This window comes from Carassius gibelio, chromosome B10, assembly GCF_023724105.1.
Source record: "Carassius gibelio isolate Cgi1373 ecotype wild population from Czech Republic chromosome B10, carGib1.2-hapl.c, whole genome shotgun sequence".
NCBI classification, from domain to species: domain Eukaryota; kingdom Metazoa; phylum Chordata; class Actinopteri; order Cypriniformes; family Cyprinidae; genus Carassius; species Carassius gibelio.
In genome coordinates, this window is record NC_068405.1 from 16,170,914 (window position 1) to 16,186,065 (window position 15,152).

At 35.5% G+C, this 15,152-nt stretch overlaps 1 protein-coding gene across 15 annotated transcripts in view; it reads left to right on the top strand.

The window, feature by feature from the left end:
- The window catches only part of LOC127966553 (disks large homolog 2), a 186,218-nt gene that overhangs the window by 18,308 nt on the left and 152,758 nt on the right, over positions 1-15,152 (top strand). For 14 of the 15 annotated variants that reach the window (XM_052567615.1, XM_052567618.1, XM_052567617.1 and 11 more), the window contains 2 exons: positions 1,709-1,866; positions 6,249-6,314. In XM_052567615.1, the coding sequence (XP_052423575.1) occupies positions 1,709-1,866; positions 6,249-6,314 (224 nt within the window). Of the gene's footprint in view, positions 1-1,708; positions 1,867-6,248; positions 6,315-12,012; positions 12,307-15,152 lie in introns of those variants that run through there. The other variant, XM_052567628.1, reaches the window with a different exon arrangement.

Sequence of the window (15,152 nt, forward strand, 5' to 3'; positions counted from 1 at the left end):
TATTGTCATGTAGCAGATGCGACATACCGTTGTTTTTTTATCCACCACTCTCTTGCCATCACCATAGCTTACAGGGAATCCAAAGTGCACCCAAACACCAGACCTGTTGGTTATTGGAGGATCTTCTATTTCTGGTCTGTTAAACGCTTTGGCCATTTTGCAACGAGCCTTCAGCGCGTACTGAGTGAGCGAGCGCCTGACTGAGTGGCGTAACATAAACAGTTGGTGTTTTTTTTTTCTTCGGGGGTGTCAGGGGCGTTGCCTGTTACGTCGTTTGGGTTATTGGGCTACCTTGTTGAACGCATATCATTATATTTCTTTTTTTTTTTTTTCAAATATAATTAATTAGTCCAACGAACGGTTCAATACGAATACGCGTATCGTTACACCCCTAGTATGTATATATATATATATATATATATATATATATATATATATATATATGAAAAAAGGTTCACATTACTTCTCTTTCTTTGCAGTGAGCAAATTTTTTACACAAGCCTTTTTACATTATTTGCAGGACTGGGCAGCTAGCTCACTTCTTCTGAACATACAAAAGGAACATTTATTATTCATTATTACATTTGTTTGCCTCTCTGTGTCTACATACTGTAATTTGATGCAGACAAATATTTGTTTCATTTTCAATTAATATTTTTTATAAATCTTGCCTTTGTTTTTATTTTGTACAGTTCTCTGAGATCCAGTTATGTTATAAAAATTTTCACATAAAAAATCTTATTTAGCTAATTTTAATTTATAAAAAATGAAGTGAAGAAATAAAAATGAAGTGAACAACGGACAAAATTCTTACTGATATGGTTTTGCACTTCATTAAAAAAGGTTACTCAAATAAAGTATTGTTTTATTTCTGCATGGACCTGTGTTTGCTGCTCTTGTCATTAACCTACCACATGCATGAATCGGTGGGCAGGGCAGAAAAGGCTGTTATGTAGAAGCAGGTGTTGATCATCTTTTGTGGAGGTGGTGTTTAGCCACTATATTATGTCATAAAGTGGCACATTCCAAAACCTGATTCCAAAAGTTGTTTTTGGACTAATGAGAAAGTTTTGAGTTCTAAAACTTACAGAATGTTTGTTATAGTACATGGACCTCTTATCAAAATATCAAGGGCATTTGGATTTCTCGGTTCATGACCTCTTTAAAATGTTCCCCTACATCTTATATTTATGTAAAAAACTGCTTTGTTGTTGTGCAGTTATGGAGTGTAAATTAGTGGAAAGTCCTACATATTTTCTCATGATTGGCTTTGGAATCTTTTTGTCTGAGCTACAGTAGCTTGAAATTTGTGTCTACTTGCACCTTTTGACCCAGAAACACAAATTAATCTGTACAATGGCTGCCGCTCAAATCTGCAGCTTTTATTTTCCGACTAAATAGCATGTGTTTGCCTGCTCTTTCTCTCTCTCTTTCTACCTCCTTTTATTTTTACTATGCTGGATTCATTTAAATGCCAGTGAATCAATCTAATAAATTGCCTGTGTTTATTTTGATCTGCTGCCAGCTAGAGATTGCTGTTTTTTTATAAAAAAAAAAAAAATAAATAAATAAAAAAAGAGTAGACAAAGTCTAGTGTTGAAACTACCACAGAGTTTGAGTAGGTATTAAAAAGACATTTATCGTGTGTTTCTCTCTCTCTCTCTCTCTCTCTCTCACCCTCTCTATCTCTCTCTCTCTATTTGCATAGATATCCAGGAGTTTTATGAAGTGACCCTGCTGAACTCTCAGAAGAGCTGTGAGCAGAAGCTGGTGGAGGTGAATCACATGGCTGAGCAGTGGGAACACACTCCTGCCAACTCAACCTCACCCACAGAGGGTCTGCAGCCAGCCTCCACACCGCCAAAGGTGAGACAAATTATAACATTTAAACTATAATATTAAGAGGTCTTAATTCAGAGGATGGGAAATTGTGACACTGTCTAAAGTGATTGCTAAGCTGCAAAATACTATGATTTCATTAAATAAATATGAGTGCTGCATGTTCAAAGTTAAAACCCTGCACAGTACATTCTATAGGCTCACAGTTTCAGAATAGTTCACAATAAATGGATGCTGTGTATTGATACCAAGCAATTGCTTATGATATAATGTTGATAAATGATGATAATGTTTACTTTATGGTGTTATATTGTTCATCTTTTTGAATGAGCATCCAGCAATAGTGAAAAGTAGACTTTTCTAAATTAGACTCCTAGTGTATTTTGGGCTTTTTATATTTAAAAGACCTGTAGTATGCAAGAAGTTTGTTTTATTATTATTATTACATTGTTTCCTTTAGAATTTTTTTTTCAGCTGTGGTGGCAGGACTATTTCCAATGGACCCACGCCACCTCCTCCCCCAAGAATCATATGTACTTAAACTCAGAATTTAATTTATTTTAACTAAAAATAAATAAATAGCACGTAAAATAAGAACAAGTAAATAAATGACAAGCAATAGCACAAAAAAAAAAACAATAACAAGATACACTACCAGTCAAAAGTTTTTGAACAGTAAGATATTTAATGTTTTTTAAAGAATTCTCTTTTGCTTACAATGCCTGCATTTATTTGGTTCAAAATACAGCAAAATTATAAATATTGTGAAATATTTTTACTGTTTAAAATAACTGCTTTCTATTTTAATATATTTAAAAATGTAATTTATTCCTGTAATTTCAATTTGTAATGATAATGATGATTGATATTACATGTAAAATCATTTAACAAGCACTATAGAAATAAAAACTGTAACATTTAAAAGAAGCATTTTAGTTTAAATGTATTCAACCAATCTCTCTAATCTCTTTTTACCGAAATAGTGCTAATTCTCATGCTTGTGTATTGCTGAAATCATTGAAGGGCTGATGTTCGTGGGAGAATTGCGAACCTCAGAGCGCCGCCTCACTGTAATGTGTACAGTTCTGTGATTAGAGAACATACTGTATGTTTACATTAAATTAATTTTAGTCTGTTTTATATATAATGAAATCATTTTGCATGTTATCCCTCTGTCTGTGTGGGTTTGCGCTGGGTGATCTGGTTTCCTACCACAGCCCAAAGACATGCAGGTTAGGATAATTGAACATTCTAAATGGTCTTGTGTGTAAAGACCAGACTTGTGTATGGATCGACTTGTGTATGGAATTACTGGGTTTCACCATGAACATATCCAGAAAAACTACCCTGCACCTGGGTAAAAAAAAAAAAAAAAAAAACTTTAAAATGACCCAATAAGATGAACCCAGCGTCTGGGTTAAAAATAATAACCCAGCATTTTTTTTGAGTACAGAAAACCTACCAAGCACCTGGATAAAAATATTAAGAACAACCCAGTAAAATGACCCAACAAGATGAACCCAGCATTTGGGTTAAAAATAATAACCCAGCATTTTTTAGAGGGCAGGAAAAACTACCCAGCACCTGGTTAAATGTTTAAAAAAACAACCCAGTAAAATGACCCAACAAGATGAACCCAGCATTTGGCTCAAAAATAATAACCCGTCTCTTTTAATAGTGAAAACTACCCAGTAACTGGGTACATTTTTGTTTTTTAGAATAATCCAGTAAAATGACCCAACAAGATGAATCCAGTGTTAAACCCATAATTTTTTAGAGTACAGAAAAACTACCCTGCATCTGGGTAAGAAATATTAAAAATAACCCAATAAAAAATAGATTGAACCCAGGATTTGGGTTAAAAAAATAACCCAACATTTTGTTGTCAACCTATGGAGAGAATGTTGTTTGCTGGTTTTACAGCTGCAAAGAATTCAACAATACAAAACTACTTTATTCTGAACATGTGTGCAAAACCATTTTGGATTTATATCCTCCTTGGGATAGTGGCCTGTGAATGTACAATGGCATGAATTAATGGGGCTCAACCTGGTACTATTGATGCATGGCAATATTTTTCTTCTGACATTTTAAACTATATAAAAACTTATTTTATTTCTCTTTTAGATTGTAAATTATGGAGAATATGTCTGTTGCTCCCCCTTTCCTGTTTGTTTGTTTGAATGGATGTTATTTTATTTATATATAAATAAAAATTTGATCACAAAAAAAAAAAAAATTTCATAATAACCCAACATTCTTTGGAGTGTAATATATGTGTGTGTATGTAGGCCTATGCATGTGTCCCTCATGTCAAAATAGCCTGTGTTCTGGCAGTGATAAAAATAATTTTATGGTTTATTTGGGATCTTTCTGAAGTCTATACCTTGTTGTGTAGGCCAGTTGAAGAGAGGACAGTCCCCTTGGTGGAGGTTTTATTTCTCAGCATGTACATAAAAGGCACACACACAGCACAGTGTACATAAAAATTAAATGCAGTACAGTGATAGAGGTTTACAATTTAAACCCGGAAGTGTTTAATGTGAATTGATTTTTTTTTACCAGATTCCTTTGCCATTTAATCTTGATGCTGAAATTTTGGAGAAAATATAGACATTAAAGAATTCTCAGCCTTATCTTGGTTGATTTTCTTTTTAAATTTCTCTTAAAATGCTGGAAAAGCACCTTGTTTGTGTTTGAGACATTGTCATCAAGTGAGTGGAAAGGCCTGTGACTATAATTAAAGGCAGTGAATGAAATTGTAGATATCTGAAGAATACAAATGGAGCTGTATGCAGGCAGTTCTCTTTGTCTTCTCAGATGCTGGTGAATTCTACTGCATTGCTCATGACTGCTGACACATCAGCACTCACAAAAGCATAAAACATGTCAGTCAAACACCTACTGATAAAATGGTACAAGTGTACTAGAGACTTCGTGTGATTAATGAACCCAGTTTTCTGAGAAAGTGAGATTGTACTGGACTGAAAAGAGCCCCAGATGAGATTCTTGTTGCTCAGCATATTGCATTTAAAAATACAAAGCACAAAGATTAAGATTGTAAAAGATTGCATTTTAAATAATTAAATACAAAACTTTATATCAGTTTCAGTTAAGTAGATAAGGTTTCCATGTCTTAAATATGATTTATATTTCTATATTTATTGTGTAGTATTTTGTCAGGTTGGTAAGTAACCATTGCACATGCAGTCGGCAATGTATATTCAGTTTTTTATTTTTTTCGTCCAGCCACTAGGGGGAAGCTGTCTCTGTGTGAGCTGTGTGTGTTGATCCCAATGTTTCATGGTCTCATAAGACAGAAGAACATCATGATGACATCAGCATCTTTAAGTATGCATGTGTCCTCACTGAGCATATTAACTTTGGCATGCAAAACTAGTTAGTTACTGCATAATAAAATTCACAAAAACCTATGCACTTCTTATGTTAATGTAATTATTTGTCAGTTATCTTTGTCATTTATTATAAAAGAAATCAATACTTAAATTTAGTAAGGATTTATCAAATTGATCAAAATGCATTATTACAAAGGATCAACAATAGAAAAAAGAGATCAATAATGTTACAAGAGATGTCTTTTTCAAATAAATACTGTTCTTTTGAATTTTCAATTATTTAAAGTATCCTTAAAAAAAGGAACACATTTTAAACAACAATATTAAGCAGAACAACCATTTACAACATAAATAATATTAATAATAATGAAATCTTTCTTGAGTATCAAATCAGAATATAAAAAAAAATGTAAGGATCTTGTAACATTAAAAAAATGCAGGAATTACTGCTATAATGATGGCTGTGCCATAATTAAATTATATTTTAAAATATATACAAATAGAAAATCGTTATTTCAAATTGTAGTATTTTTTTCACAATGTTACTGTTTTACTTTATTTAAATTATGTATTCAAATAAATGCAGACTTGTACACAAGTACACAATGCTTAACAAAATTGTGTGTGTGTGTGTGTGTGAGAGAGAGAGAGAGAGAGAGAGAGAGAGTTGTTTGTGCTTCTACGGTTGGCTGTTATATAAGTGTTTGTGAATTTCAGACCGATGCATCTGGCCTTCTTTCTCTTCAGCTTGCTTTATAAATTATATATTATTTGTGGACAGATTTTCCAAGTAGAATTTTAATTCTGTGACTTCATATAAATGTTTTAAATTACAGATTAGTTTATAATGTATACAAGCAATATTGCCCTCAAAATCATACTTTTAGCCTGAATATCAGCCATGCTCTTGAATATCAACAGCTCAGTTCATAGTGTCATATTGTTTAAATCAATATCAATAATACCATTATTATTATTCCTTTTTAAGTCACTGGATTGTACCAGACACTAGAGACAGTGTTTTCATCTGAAAGAGTGTGTTTTTGTCCTCAGCTCAGAGAAGAGAGTCACATGGAGCTGACAGTAGAAGAGCCTGCTGCAGGAAGCACCAATACAGAGGTGAGACACACACACACACACACACACACACACACACACACACACACACACACACACACACACACAGTCTTTCCACATTCAGGTCAATATTCTGACAAATGCAGATTGTCATATGGCAATGTTTACACCAGCTTTGCATGAGGCAGAGAGGTTTTTCCCATCACTCCTTAATTTGGATGTTTATTATCCATTTGTAGAGATGCCTTAGACTGTTGAAAAGTGCTATGTCAATTAAACAGTGAGAGGTTTTAAGATGAGTTTTTCATAACATAGCAATCCATTATCAAAATCAAAATGTAGGGACATTTGTAGAGACATGAGTGTTTGTCACATTGCTTGAGTATTTGTCAGTTTATATACTATTACTGTTTGTACTTCTGGGAGAAATAATAATTGAAAACAGTACTATTTAAATTCTATTATTTATTAAGAGCTTTTGTTGTTGTCCGTTTTTACATTAATTTAATATATTTTTATATTTCTGTTTAACTTTGCTTCATTTAATTACTATTTCCATTGTAGTAATTTTAGTTCAAGAAGTTGTTGATGTTTAATCTAATATTTAGATTTTATTTCAGGTTTAGTTTGGTTACTAAAAGCATACATTTTTTTGGGGTTTCAGTTAACAATATAGCAAGAAGTGTGTTTGTATGTACAGTAAATAAATCCTATTTACTTTTTTAAATAAATGTCATTATTCATCACGTGATATTCTTCCTCAGTATCTCACTAAATATTAACCAATAATATCATATTTTATTGATGAGCCAATCAGACAATGTTTAATAAAATTCCTACCCTAAATTATTTTGTGTTAAATATGAAATCTCACTTGGAAATATGCCATATTTCAAAACTTAATGCACTGCAAATCTATTTCTTGTTGTCTTTATCCTCATTCCTTAACACACAAGTCCTCTTTGTGGCTCACTCAGAGTTCATGTGGTAAATAACAAATTTTATTTTTTTTGAGAAATGATTAAGAGCTAATTGTAGTATTTAACTGCAATATAGAAGTTATCTGTGCAGCGGAGCTGATCGGTGACAGCAGCGTTCATGAGAGACTCGTCCTCTCCTGGAAAAAGCTTTCTTAATTACCTCAATCTGGCAGGGGAACTCCATGCTCCATCGGGAATTTCAATATGGGAGAGAAAGAAAGAAAACAAAACTTGTAAACCTTGTAACATCTACCTTCTCCGAAAAGTCCAAAAGTTTGAAGATCTGACATTTTTTATGCATTCTAAATGAGTCTGGCATCCTTCATCTGTATGTACTGTTAATGGGTGGGTAGGATAAAAGTTTAAGCTGTGTATTTGTGTGTGTGGAGCCTGTGTTTCTGCCTCTTTTGCCAGTACAGCTCCCATCTTGGAGGCGTGTTGATCTCCAGTAATTGCCACCACTGTCTAACTCAACCAGCTTGAATGCTCGCAGCGTTTACCAAGCAGTTAGAAATACGCATACATGCAAGAACCAATGTTCTATTCTAAAAACCTGTTTCTGAGCAAGAATCTTTTCAAAAGGAAACCTATTTCAGCCCATATCACAGAGGGCAACATATTGTGTAATTGTGCTGACCTTGTGTCAGTATGATTTCAATGGTGCTTTAACAATATGAGACTTCAGTGAGTCAATCTGTGTTATGAGTGACCCACATGTACTCAAGAATAAACCAAGGACTCTGAGTTTTAGACATCTGTGGCTTTTATGTTTTTGAAAAGAGGCCAGAGCCAATTATAGGCAGGCACAAAGACGAACCCAAATATAGCTGGAATAGTACAGAAAGACTAGATCCGTGGAAGTCCAGACAGCAGGGTGGAGGTCTTTTTTGAGGTTGCTTTTTCTGAATGAATCTGCGGCAACTCCCTCTTTGGTTTCTCAAGTGTGGGACACCTGAGTGTCTTGAGGTCACTTGGTTTGTAGATTCTCACACACAGGGTCCCTGCGGCTCTACCAGATGTCACGTCTGCACACATGAGAGAGCAGCACTGCCCGCAGGTTTGTCGTCTGTAAACGTTTACAACTGCTCTGTGTCTTAGGTGCTCATACAGTCACACACACACACACACACACAATACACATAGCTTTGTTGTTGAGTCGGATTGCAATGTTGTATCCTGCTAAATCAGAGTCATCCGTAGAAAATGAGCTTACGCTGAAACGAAGGAGTTGTGGACACAAAGCCTCAGGCCAAAATAAAAAGCTTAATCTAGCTTACCCAAGGGGTTTTCTTTGTGTGTATCGTTGTTCGAAATAAAATAAAAAAACCTTGTAGCATGGATTGCGGGTCTGTCCTTCTGACCTGGGCATGTGTGATATGAGGTTAAAGAGGGTCTGAATGATGAGCTTAAACTCTTAGTACTTACAAAGAAAGTATTTTATAGAATGTAACATAACTTTAACTTTTCAGAATCTATTAAGTTGCATATCGACTAATATGTGCACCACCAAAATAATTTCATAATCAGCATTGTTTTCAGTAAAAATATTAAACTAAATACATTTTCTTGTAAAAATAAATTTGTATAACATATCTGTTGAAATTTTCCTGCCCCATTGATGTAGTTTTGTCGTCTTGTACAAATACATATATCAAAATAAAACAATAAATAATTTTATTGTTAGTCTCTTATGCTTAACCTGGCTGCATGTATATGATAAAAAAATTTATCCAAAAATTTAAAAAAATTTAAAACCAAAAATTGTTTAAATTGTCTCTTCCAGAAATCATTTGCTGCTCATCATATTACAATCAATATTTATTTATTTATTTATTATCCTTTTTTTTTTTTTTCAAGATTCTTCAGGTTTGGGGGTGGGGCAAAATACATTGTCAAGTCAGACATTCGACAGACATAATTACTGATGTTAACACAAACGGAAAATGTGTAACAAATGCCTCGCAGATACAAACGGGGTAAATAATGTTTTTATGTTTTGATTAAAATATAGTTAACACTAAACATAAGCGAAACCCTTACAATTCACAATTTTTTACAATAGTGCTCTCATTATAAAGTTAGCGTATATGACAGTAGTTATTAATGTTCTGCATTTCTGTTTTGAGAGGCACTCGCTGAAGATGACCAGTAGAGTGAGCATTTGATAGCAAGTTTTTAATCAATGGGATTAAATTAATTTCATGTTGAATAGGCTTCGTTATTTATAAAACATAACGTTAATATTAGTACTTAAAGCCTATCTGCAAATAGAGCACGGATGCAAATGAACGTGTCTGCGTAGCTCTGAATGAACTCCTTTTGTGGACACGTTCTTCACGAAACAATGTGCAGAAACATGGTAGCTAAACTCAACGTTTTATTAATATATATTTTATTAATATTCTGCTTTGTTGTTTGTCCTGCTTGTGCTCCGCAGTAAAGAGATAGTGCCTGACTCAACCAAATGCATTTTATATCAGGTAAATAATATATTCACAATATATATAAACCGGCTGAAATGTTTTGAAATCACTTGAACCCTACCTGATCGAAAAAAAATCCAGTCTCTGCCTGTGTCAGTTTGAGTCTTGGTAAAGTTTTAAATCCCTGCCGTCAAGATGCTCCTCTGTCGGTCACGGATTATGGAAAGTGAAACATAAATCTATAGGGGTGGTTGGATTTATTCATGCACTTTAAAATATTTATTTGAAGCTTCTTTCTTTTCAGATTCTTATTCAGGGCTTTGTCATAATAGGCTGCATATTAACTTACTGGGAGAAAACCGCAAGTTCTATGTGAAATCAGACATTTGAACTCCCCCATATAAACAGAATGGCATAATCATAACAGCCCGCGAATATTCGACTGTGAGTTTGGTAGTTGAATCAGGTTCCTCGAATCGAAAGTTTTAGCTTTTCTTTTCTGTAATAGACAGACAAAAATTTTTGTTTTTTAGAGCTCTATTCTAGTCCTTTAGTAATTTTTGGAAACTTAAAAAAATGTGAAGGGCCTCTCTTCTAGAAACAGGGTTAGCATTGTTAGCATAGTAAACAGTGTGCTAATAGTTTGCTGAGAGTTCATGTAAGGAGAACACAAAACAGAATTTGGCACTAAAACAAAGATTGCCTCACCAAGTTCACGTTTGAGCGTAAGAGCCACTGTCTCAATGTCTTGACGACCTTGTTTCTTAATTATTCCCCCATGTCTGTGGGAAAGTGTTGTGGAGAGGAAGTTAAAGCACTCGGACTCTAATGTGATCACTCAAAGCGGCTTTGAGGCCCATCTGCTGAAGGGCTTAGTGTGTTTGTGTGTGTGTGTGTTTGAGGAGTAAGACACAGACATAATGCGTGCAGAGGCTTTTGAGATGCTAGATGCAGAATGAAAGCCATGATCAGGGTGCTGTTTTGTGAGGAGCTGGAATTGGAGAAGCGGGCAGTGTACAGGCAGCAGGTAAGACTGACCAGAAGATTAGCAAGATTAGAAAGAAAGCAGGTCTGGGTAATAATACTGCTGTTACTTTAAGAACTACCGCTCCATGCCAGACAATCCAGTGGTCATCAGCTGGAAAGCCAGGTGAAACTTCAAGTGCTTGTAACTGCTTTGTTTTTTATTTATAAAGATATGCTGTATGCTCTCCCCCACCCCCTTGGACATTGACTTTATTATAGTATAATTTTATATATTCAATTTATATTACATTTATATTTAAGGGGAAGTTGTGGGAAGTTGTGTGCACTTCGGATGGGTTAATTGCAGAGCACAAATTCTGAGTATGGGTCACCATACTTGGCTGAATGTCACGTCACTTTTTTTTTTTTTTTCACTTTATATTCTACTTTATACATATAAAAATCATGATCAGATTAAATGTGTTGTGTTATGATTCTTCCAAAATACTTTTGTGGTTTAAAAAAAAACAACAACAAAAAAACAACATGAGTAAATAATGACAACATTTCCATTTTGGGGTGAACTTTCCATTCAGTCGTATACAGATATTGAACTGAAAACAAACTTTTTCTAGTAATTGACTCACTTATTAAGTAATTTCTTCTCTTTCTAGAAAATTATAGGGTTAACTTTTCATTTGATCCCAAATCTTCATTTTTCTCATTCCTCTACACTGATATATGTCTGAGATCCTCTAAAGATTGAAATCGCCCCTGCTATGGTCAATATTTTGTTCTCAAGACTGTTTTATTTATTTTTCAACAAGACATAAACACTTCATGATTGTTATTTCATGACTGCAGTAAGCTGCTCTCCCCTCTTGTCTGTTTATTCGTTTAAAGTACTTGGGAAGATCTTGATATAAAGAACAGATGTGTGATGTGCCAATCTCTGCTGAAGCATTGCTGCAGTTTCCTCTCTGTGACTGCTCTCTCTTTGTCTTGTGCCTGCTCACTAGCCCTGTGCACTTAAAAGGCAGGTTATTTGAGCTTGCTTCGTTGGTTTTCCAAGACGCCCCAAAATAAAACCTGACTGATGTTGTCAAGGTCAGTGTGAACTGCTCACTCTCTCCCCTCTCTTAAACCCTCCAAACTACCCATTCTTACACTTCATTTATCAGCACAACTGGCTTGGATTCAGCTTAGCTGTTCCTCAAACAATAAAAAGAAGGAAAATTCAAAACTCTCACAGCACAAACAGTGACTACAATAGCTATTTTCCCAATCGTAGTGCAGATTCTCAGAGCTGTCTCATCTGTGAGGGGCGAGCGCGTCTGTTCTCTCGCGCATGGGTGTGCGTGTGTGCGGCGAGCTCCAGAGGAGGAGGGATGCTCTGTGATCTCAGCAGCAGCAGAGGCAGCAGTCTGAGCCCCAGCCATGCGGCTGAGCAACGGATAGTGCTAACAAGCGCCGGGCTGTAGGACTACGGCAAGACCATGCCTGCACAGAGAGAGCATTAGCTCCAGCCGTGCCTTCGTTCCTCTCCCTTTCAGTCTCTCTCCCCCCTCTCACCTCTTTCAATTTGTTAATGTGGTGCTGATGAAGAGGAAAATAGGTTGAGCTGTTTGGCTCAGGATGGATTGTCTGTGTATTGTAACAACTAAGGTAAGGAGAGCTGGAAGTGGATGAGAATTGAATGAGTATGAAAGGGAAGAAGCTTTTTTGTCCTTCCAGCTGTGAGTATGCGTCGGCGGTGTTGTTTGTTTCGTATTTCCTTGATGTTTCTTTTAAAATTGATTTTTAATGTCAGTGTGTTCATTGGTTTACGTGATGCATTAGAGTGTTGTATTGTATCAGGCTTAATAATCCCATGTCGCCGGCTCTTTGGAGCCATCAAGGCATAAACTTGTTAAAAACTTGCATCCACAGATAACGAGACTCTCTGTAGGAAACGGGGCTTTTAGCTCCTCACCAGCCGCTGGAGCCAGACTCAGTGCTGGTTGAATACATTATTGATGGTCAGTACATCAACAAATGGTCCAAGGCTTTATTGGATTTTCCCGCTTTCGTCGGTGCAGGTATCCGGACAGGAAGCCCTTTGAGTGGCATTAAAGGATTGAGAGTGCCAGTCTACCAGCAGTACTTGGGCTAATGGGGTTTATTTCACTGGAGCAGAGCTGCTTTGTTTTCATGCTTCTAAATATACAATATGAGGGATCTGATATGTGCATCTCTCTTCAGTTTAATGTTCTCTGTAGACTTGTCAGCGAGGGAGGGCTTGTGCCTAATCTGTAGACAGCTATCGCTCTCATTCACAGTCAGTGTTGCAGCTGCAGTTCACCATCCTGTGAACTGAAATATTAATGTTTGTATTTTCGTGCTTTGTTGAATCAATGCTAGAAGTGCCATTGTGATGGTAATGTGGGCAGCCCGGCTATGTGTGGTGAATTCCAAATGTGGTCTTATTACAGCTGAATGGGAAGTACCTTAATGCTTATTGTTAATTGGTCCAGTGTATTTTGTAGAAACTTTATGAACTCTATAAAAATGGCTAATTAATATAAGGCATCAATAGTTTTTCCATACCCCTGGAAACAGGTGGTGCATTGATTCCAATACCTATATACCTATATATTTTAAATGAAATAATACTATTAATCAACAATAAATGAATCAATCAAAAAAGATGGTAAAGACATATTATTTAAAATAAATAAATACTGTGAAATAAATTCGTTCCTTTGAAATTTGTTCATCAAAAACACCTAAAGAAATTATAACAGGTTCCAAAAAAGTATTAAGCAGCGCAACTTTTTTGTTAATGTTTGTAACATTAACAATAATAAGAAATGTTTCTTGAATACCAAATCAGGATATTAAAATGATCTCTGAAGAATCATGAGACACTGAAGACTGAAGTAATATAAATAAATTACATTTTAAATCATATTTAAATAGAAAACAGCTGTTTTCGATAGTAATATATATTTCACAATGTTATTGTTTTTACTGTATTTTTGATAAAATAAATGCAACCAGTGTTTTGATGATGTAATATCCGGTCCCAGCTGAGTTGCTTACTCAGATTTTTGCTTTCAATTCCTTGGTCACCCACAGGAATTATTTTAAGCTTTTTTCTTCAGCTGGACTATGTGAATCATCGTTCATGTCTTATGAAAAAGTATTTCCTGTGCTCTAAGTGGCTGGTTGAAGTGTTTCTCAGAAATAGGCAATTACTTAAGTTTTAAGGTACACAGAGATCTAGAGAGCAAGTTGTCAGTGTAGCCCAATCCATAATGTAATGATAGCAACTAAGTACACCTGTCATTCACAGGGTTCCACACATCATTTGGGTTCTCTCTTTCAGACCCAGTGAGTAGCTACACCCAGTTAGAGTTATACACACACTTTTTTTTTCATGAAGACTTATTTAAACACTATTTACTTGAACACTGAAGTTTTTTTTTCCCTCTCAGGGCCTTTCTCTTTAGTCTTTACTGACTAAAGAGTGCAGTGCTTCCCATGTCAGCCAGAATGTTGAAAATAGTTTGCACAAGATACATAGAGACTGTAAGAGGCCAACTGCTCAAGAAAAAAACCAGACTCATTTAGGAAGCACTGAGTTCTGTGGTTAAAAGAGCACCATCCTGGTTTGTAGCAATTTAGCAGTGTAATAATGCTGTTGACAGAGATCTGGCTCCTCTGTGGCTCCCTGGGAAGCACAACTCAAGACTCATTGGGTGAACTCCTCTATCTGATAGAAAAGGTGAAATACGAGTGAGAACATTAAATGGAAAAAACAGATACATCTTTGGCCTCTAGAAAGCAGTTTTTCCTCTTTTGCCTATAGTTGCTGACTGACGCCAAGACTTAAAGTTGGCCCAATTTGTCTGAAACCTCTTTTGTTTGATTATTTATATATTTTTTTGTCCATACAGATAATTTCAAGATAATTCAAAACACTTCTTATTATTTTTTATATGTTGCAAGCCAAATTGAAGCTTGTATCACCCACATGAGTGCCATTGCAATCAGAACAGATATTCAGATTTAGATGTATGCAAAAAAAATACAGATTCAGAAAGTCATAAACTTGTCATTGTATCATCAGGAGACAGACATTCGCAGAGGGAACAAGATCTTGATGAGGGAATATCCTCCCTCACAAGAGCCAATTATATTGTACATGCTGAGAGTTATTATGCCGTGCTTCATCACAGGAAGTCTTTCCTCCAACAATGCCGTTGTCAGGTTTTTTTTTTTTTGCACTGTGGCTGTAAATATTTCGTGTGAGTGCCTTCTATTTTAAGTAAGTGAAGTGTACACGCACATCCAGCGCCCTCCACCCCCTCCCTCTACTTCAAATGCACGCAACAATATATCTGCATCTTTCCCTCTCTCTTTCTGTCACTTCCTCCACTCTGTTTTGGGTGGTTAATGTTACGTAATAATTTGCGGGATGCACTCAGTAGGTTTTGCCTTAGAGAATATCATCCCACACACATGCTGTG